This window comes from Onychostruthus taczanowskii, unplaced genomic scaffold, assembly GCF_017590055.1.
Source record: "Onychostruthus taczanowskii isolate IOZ18803 unplaced genomic scaffold, ASM1759005v1 scaffold83, whole genome shotgun sequence".
In the NCBI taxonomy this organism is placed as follows: Eukaryota; Metazoa; Chordata; class Aves; order Passeriformes; family Passeridae; genus Onychostruthus; species Onychostruthus taczanowskii.
The window spans coordinates 3,092,762-3,099,653 of record NW_024506221.1 but is presented as its reverse complement, the minus strand read 5'-3'; the positions used below and the strand labels follow the sequence as shown (position 1 = coordinate 3,099,653).

The 6,892-nt window shown below is 41.3% G+C and overlaps 1 protein-coding gene across 5 annotated transcripts in view; it reads left to right on the top strand.

The window, feature by feature from the left end:
* The first annotated feature begins 20 nt into the window (after nucleotides 1-20).
* Nucleotides 21-6,892, top strand: part of NNT (nicotinamide nucleotide transhydrogenase) — a 42,510-nt gene continuing 35,638 nt past the window's right edge. Inside the window, exons 1-4 of one of the 5 annotated variants that reach the window (XM_041424559.1) lie at nucleotides 1,092-1,233; nucleotides 1,315-2,563; nucleotides 3,808-3,812; nucleotides 5,852-5,979. In XM_041424559.1, the coding sequence (XP_041280493.1) occupies nucleotides 5,976-5,979 (4 nt within the window). In that variant the 5' untranslated portion in view covers nucleotides 1,092-1,233; nucleotides 1,315-2,563; nucleotides 3,808-3,812; nucleotides 5,852-5,975. Of the gene's footprint in view, nucleotides 153-1,038; nucleotides 1,234-1,314; nucleotides 2,564-3,807; nucleotides 3,813-5,851; nucleotides 5,980-6,892 lie in introns of those variants that run through there. The other 4 variants (XM_041424560.1, XM_041424558.1, XM_041424557.1 and 1 more) reach the window with 4 other exon arrangements.

Here is a 6,892-nt window from a genome sequence, read left to right as displayed (position 1 = left end):
GGCCCGCCCCCGCCCCGCCCCAAGGTCGGTCGGAGCCGCGGCGGCGGCACCGCGGGCGGGAGCGAGGCGTCGAGCGGGGCTGCGGCGGTGCGTGTGCGCGGCTGTGTGCTGAGCTCTCTGTGGAGGCCCGCGGAGCGCGGCTTGCGGGTTCGGTGCGGGCTCGGTGGGGGCTCCGTGCGGGGCTGCGGGAGGAGCGTGTGCGGGGCTGCGGGAGGAGCATGTGCGGGGCTCTGCGCGGGGCGTGTGCGCCGCGTCGTGAGGGGCTCTGCCGGCGCCGCCTCATTCTCCCGGTGCATGTGGGGGGCAGCCGCTGGCAGAAGACAGCGGTGCCACGCTGTCGGGGGAGGGAGGAAGGGAGGGAGCTTGCCGGGACGGACGTGCGGGCGGAGGCAGGTGTCCCGGGAAGGGGCCCGCGGGAACGGGGAGCGGGGAGGTGGCGGTTGCGGGGTGTCCCCCGAGCGGGGACAGTGCATGGCGGGGAACGAGCCGCCCGTCCAAGGTCATTCGGTGGCCGCGGGCTATAAATAGCGACGGGAGAGAAAAGGGGCCGCTGCCGCGGGGGCCCGGCGGGATTCCGGGCGAAGAGCACATTCCCGGCTCCCCTGGCCGGGGTGTCCCGCCCCGAGTGCGTGCTCTGCTGCGCCTCCCGGGCGCCTGCAAGCTGTGTCCCACCCAGGGTGACTCCTGAGGGAACTGTGGCACGGATTGGAGTCGTTTGTTTGGTGCTTTGGGGCGCCGCGGTTTTCCCGTACCACAGTTCCCGTTTTAAAGAAACGGTGTAAAGAGAAAATGGCCTTGACTCACAGAAATGCGATCCCTAGGTTGGCTAGTCACGCGAGTTGCTTTGTTTAAGAGCTGTCTTACTTAATTTGGAAAAAAAAAAAGGTGGTTTTTTTTTTCCTAGCTTGAAAGATAAAGGTGGTGAGGAATGATTGTCTCGTGGCTACTGGCAGTCGACTGGTTCTAAACCTGCTGCGTTTACATGCCTTCTGTACAGTATCATTAATAACTCGTGATTTGTTTTCACATTTGCTGTAGGGGTTCCATACGTGGCAAGGAATTTGTTGTGAGGTCTGAGTGCAATGGCGAGCCTTCTGCGTGTTGCTGTGGGTGGATGCTCAGCTCCTGTTTTTGGCAATGTGTTCCCGCCGAAGGCGTGTTCCGCAAAAGTGCTGTGCTTGCGAATGTTTAGAACCCACCAGGTGCTTGGGTCTCAGGCAGCTCCAAAGCCAGGTAAATTGATTAAAGTACTGTAAGCAATGTTTTATTTAAAACATGAATTTAAATGATTTCTTTTTTTTTTCTTTCTTTCAGATCTGCATTAGTACAGAAAAGACTTAAAATAGAAAGAACGCTCTTAAATCATGTCAGCAGCGTACTTGAGTCAGTTGCAGCACAATTTTAGACTGGCTTTATAGGGCTTACACAGAAGGTGTTTGTGTTTATTATGAATACTTTGGGTCCACATAGTTTTTGTTTTTAGAGAGTTTGAGCTGCTGGTAATACTTTCCTTGCTTGAAGGAAATATTTACATAAATGCTTTTCTTAGTTCACGTCCCGAGTTCCCCATTAGTTTTGGTAATGCAGCTCTTTCCATGCATGTGAGAGAAAATACAGACCTCACAAAGACAGCATCTGCTAGCATAAGTATATATAGACATTATTATCCCATCCTGAAAAAAATCTCTTAACTTTGTTTAAGAAACACTTACATTGTATCACTTCAAAAAACTATTGGTCTGTATCTTCACGAGTAGGGTTTGTTAGTGTATTTGTACAAATTGCATTTCAGCAGATAATGGGAAAGTTCAGGTATTTCAGGGAAAAAAAAAAAAACCAAACTGGGAAAGGGGGCACCCTTGTTTCCAGTTTCTAACATGAGCCTGGTACATGAAGATCAGAACTGACAATTTTTTTCTCTATTCTATACTGTATATAACCTGACAGTTGGAAGGAAGACTGAAGAATACCTAATGCAGGTTTAATGCTATTTTTGCCCATTGTTACTGCATGGGTCATGTGTCCCTTGGAATTTAGAGACCCTGCTTCTGTGCAGATGTAGGATCTTAGTCTGCAAAAGATTAATGTGGAGAGTTGGACTGATTGCACACATGACATTTGATTCTTCCGAATGCAGACAGTAGGTAACTGCATTAGGTACTCGAGAGTATAAGGAAAGTAGTGCTGTTGGAAACAAAGACACAAAAGTAGCATGTAGTAGTTCAGAGAAGCCTGTGTTGTGTAGAATTTGTGGCAGTATTAACAATAAATGGTGCATTTTGTGGTCCTTTCAACTTGGTGACTGAAGATTTTGGGACTTCCGAAGAAATGTCATGAGGGGAAGTTTCTTTGCTCTGAGGGCTCCTGATAAATCTGTATTACAGTTGCATGCTGAAACCAGAATTTCTTTGATAGATTTGAGATTCTCTCAATTTTTTTCCCATGTTAAATGTCTGAATGAAAGAGACATCTGTCAGTCTTCATATGGCAGATTGTCCCTTGGTTGGGAACATAAACTGGAACATAGGAAACTAGGTTCAAAGTTCTTTCTGAAATATCCCAGGTAAGTGTCCTTGTTTGAGTTTGGAATCAATTTTGTATTTGGCTTTGACCACAAATTTCATCATGAAACTAAAGAATCTCTTCTGTTTTACTGAAATTGTTATGCTACTCTGTGAATTTTCTCATTTTTAAGGATAACTTTTGAAAAATTTTCTCACAAGGATGGAGAATTCTGATTAGTGTCATGTGTTTAAATGCTCAGTGCTGCCCTGTCAGATCTGTTGTGTGGAAGCCTTTATTTAAGGATTAGTAGTATTCATGAAATGCAGTTATTTAATGTGGAGAATTACAAGTTTGGTAGTCTTTTGGTTGATAATTAAGCTGTCCTTGTAGTATGCTTTGGTAACATGTGATTTGTCATTCAGCAGAGGACAAATCAAGGAGAAAACAGCCGTTTAATGACAAATTAGAAGCAGGGCTATTGCTTATATTTACTTTTTAAGTGCTCTTGAATCAAAATGTAACAGATTCAAAATAACTGTGTTTTAGTCTTCCAGACATTAGCTTCGATTTTTGTAACACTTGGTAAAATCACTGTATTACTAAGAAGAGTAAGTTTTCTGAAAATACTAGTGTCACAGTGAATCTTCTTAAGGCTGTAGTTATTACTTTCCTTGTCTTAGGTTAGCTTTCATTCCACTCAGGCTGTGTTATGTACAAGAGCAGTAGCTGCGTGGGGAGAAGAAATATGGAGATACAAAGTCAACTGAAAAGTGAACTTGGAGCATGGATAATTTTTTACTGCCAGCTATTATGCAGCCACTTGCTTAATAGAAACATAGGAACTTTCATACAGGTGTAAACAGTTATTCCCATAATCTGTGCCAGGTAGTCATTAGGACCAGTTACTTCAGAAATGGACACAAAACTTTCTGAGTCCCTGGGAAAAGTGCATATGGAGTGACTGACTGAGCTTCCAGTATACTTCCAGATTAGTTTGTCCTACAGCTCTGTGACTTTTACCCCTCTCTATTTTGGAATTTTAAATATCCTTTTTATTTTGAGGCTTACTTCTTAAAATTTCATGTTTTTTCTAAATCTGTAACAGTTAATTTTTGGTTAGTGCTCTAGGTAAGCTTTATTTTATTTATAAACCAGAAATATTTTCCTTTAATTTCCATTTTTAAAAAAATTTCCTTATTTATGTAATAGGAGGGATCAGGTGTTCGTTTAATCTTCTGTACCATTTTTTTTCTTTTTTCCAACATCATATTGCTGTTCTTCGGAATATGTCCTCATCTTCAGCACAGGTGAGATGGTTTGTTTAAAGGTTATTAGAGTAACATAAAAAATAGGCATTCTGTTTTCAATCCCAGAGCACATGGCATATAGTCAAAACTTCTCCTTTATCTTTTCCTTAAGTCACTTTCTATTGGTTGAAACTGTTTTGTTGGAGACTACTTCCCAAAGTCAGGTTAAGGAGATCAAAAAACTGTATTTTCTGCTGTAGTTTGACTTATAATCTTCTCTAAGATTCTTGTGGATAGAAGTTACATGGAGAAAGTCACAGTAATAGTTTTGTTTACTTGAAGTTTGACTATGTCTTCTTTACACGGTTAGGATTGTGGTAAGGGAATGAGAGAGTGGCTTCTTACTAGTTTTTTGAAGTTCTAAGTTATGTATATGCCAGAGCATTTCACTGGAATGTATATACCATTCCAAGACCTGTGAAATTTAGTGATTCTACTTCTGATAGTGGCAGAATCTAAGTACTGTGTATCTTCTACTCAATATACTAAAAAATTTTGTGAGTCAAAAAGGTGCTCCAGGTATGTAATATCACTCAGTATTTGGAAGATGTCCATGATGTCGTAAAGCAGTAAGTCACTAAAACATACTCAAGGCAGTACTTAAAGAGATTATCTGACATGAAAGATTAGAGAGACAATTTGTAGGCTTCACACTCTCATGTGACTTTAAACCCCTGGCAGGGATAGCAGATGAGTTTCCTCAGAATAAAGCCTAAATCAAGGTCCTAAGTTTATAATCCTAGGTTTCAACCTTTCAAAACTATTGACTTTGATGAAATTGCTGAATCCAACAAACCAAATCTGTGTTAATCACAAAGCTTCCTCCAGCTAGAGTATTGATCATACCCTGTTGTGTGTGTCAGCACAAACAGGCAGGTGGGACAGCCACAAAGTCATGTCTAGAATCCAAAGGGTAAATTTATTTCCATTACTTCGCTAACAGGGTATTGCTGAAGCAGCACCCGGGCAGAGGAAAACAAGTGGAGACACAGGCACCAGTAAATCATCACAGACCTGCTGTTCACATAGGCTTATCAAGAGTTATTTCCAGCTGAAAGGCAGCTTTGCAATCTTCCCTGCCAGTGTTCCACTTTTTAACCCTTTCTTCCCAAGACCTGTACTGCAGTTTTAAGACAGATCTTTGGTTTTGAGCTGTAGATATCTGCTCCTTTGGTGCTGAATCATGTGGAAGCTCAGGGCAGTCTACTTGAAAAGTGTCCTGTACCTACTCTAGCTAAAAGCTGGCAAGCTGACAGGTTGCTTAGGTATTCATTTCCTTTTGTATTTATGGATTGCTGGAGTTCTGGTGGTGGGGTAGAGAAGAAAAGTAGATGAGGCAAATGGGACTTGTTGAATATTTATCTTGGATTTGGTCTCCTAAAGCTCTGGAGAAGAGCATGTTCCTCAGTGTTGGTCTGTGATCATTCTGTTTACTAAATAAGGTGTAAATACTTTCTATCTGAAAAAGTTGTACTAATTTTTATTGCATGCAAGGTGTACCAATAAAGAAAGAAGTGAGGAATGAGGAAACACATCTGGCATCTAGTAAATGTATATTCCTGTCCTTTTACTCCTAGCCATTTTCTCTTCTATTCTGATACTCCACACAGAAGCAAATAAGCAAAAGAAAATTGGAAGTATCTATTGTCATTTGAGCCTTAGGAGCTAAAATATTTGCTTGAGAAAAATAAAAGCTTTAGTCAAATGTATTTGTACCTTTAAATTTGCAATTATCTATTTCCTTTATGCTACAATTTATTCCTTCCCTGTTTGCTCCTCCTTTCCCCTCCCTTTTTTCCTTCTCCTTTTCACCTTGTTTTTCCCTTTCCCTATTTTCCCCCATATTTTCCCCCTCCTTCCTTCCCTTTGGCATTCTTGTGCTACAAAAACTTCCAAAAGGAGAAAGGGAAGGTAGGACTCTAGTTCTTAACTTTTTTCAGTGCTTTTTGAAAAGTGTTTTGTATCCTATCCTGCCCTAGAGCTACTTCCTCTGAAATTCTGATTGGTCTCTGTTATCCTAACAAATTTCAATCTTCTAGGTTTCATTCCTGCTTCTAAAAGACAAGAGAGCTCATTTCTACCGAGTTGATTTAGTGAAAATCAGAAGCAGGACTTTTTTGTGTAGTAATTAGAAGAGATGAGGAGAAAGTCTCTTCAAATGACATGGGTAATTTGAGTGACAGCAACAGTTACCACAGCTGGTAACAAGTGGTTAGTGCTGCTGTGGTGGGTATGGCCTGAGTTGCACGGTGATATTTAGATTTGGTGTATGCTGGTGGAACAAATCATTGCAAAGCTCTGTTACCTTTGTGGATCTGTTGTCTTAGATGTGCATTCTTGCTCCTGTTTTGGCTTTATGTTCTATGAATGTATGTTTTTCTGAATTTGAGTGTTGTCTTGTGATTAAAATATTTCAAATGTTCTCCAACATATAAAACATGAAAACACTTCTATCTTCAAATTATTTGTTACTATTAGTCAAATTTTAAAGGCAAAGCTAAAAAAAATGTGTAAGTAATTACAATCATAGAATCATTAAGGCTGGAGAAGACCTCTAAGATCAAGTCCAACCTTTGACTGAATACCCCCTTGTCAATTAAGCCATAGCACTAAGTGCCACTTCCAGTCGTTTCTTGAGCACTTCCAGGGCTGATGGCTTGACCACTTTCCTTTAGCACCCCATTCCAGTGCTTAACCATCCTTTCAGGAAGGTTATGCACTGGAAGAAGTTCTTCCTGGTAAGAAGTTCTTCCTGGTGTCCAACCTGAACTTCCTGTGGTTCAGTAAAGCCCCCCCTGCAGCAATTAGAAGTAATGAACTTTGTCTGGTGAGCTTTCATTCTGTCTTGTTGGATGTGTTAATTTTTTTTTTTCAATGTGTTAGTAGGCTGAGAAGTATAAGTAGGTATTTAAGTGCCAGTTCTTAGCAACTCTGTACTGTTTTTTCAGAACATAGTAAGTTCACAGTAGCTTGAAAATTTCTAACCAAAACTAATTTCAGATCGTCAACTTTAGGCACGTTGTAATCCAGGTTCAATTTCACAGATAATTTATTTTGATATTTTAAATCTAAATCTAGTT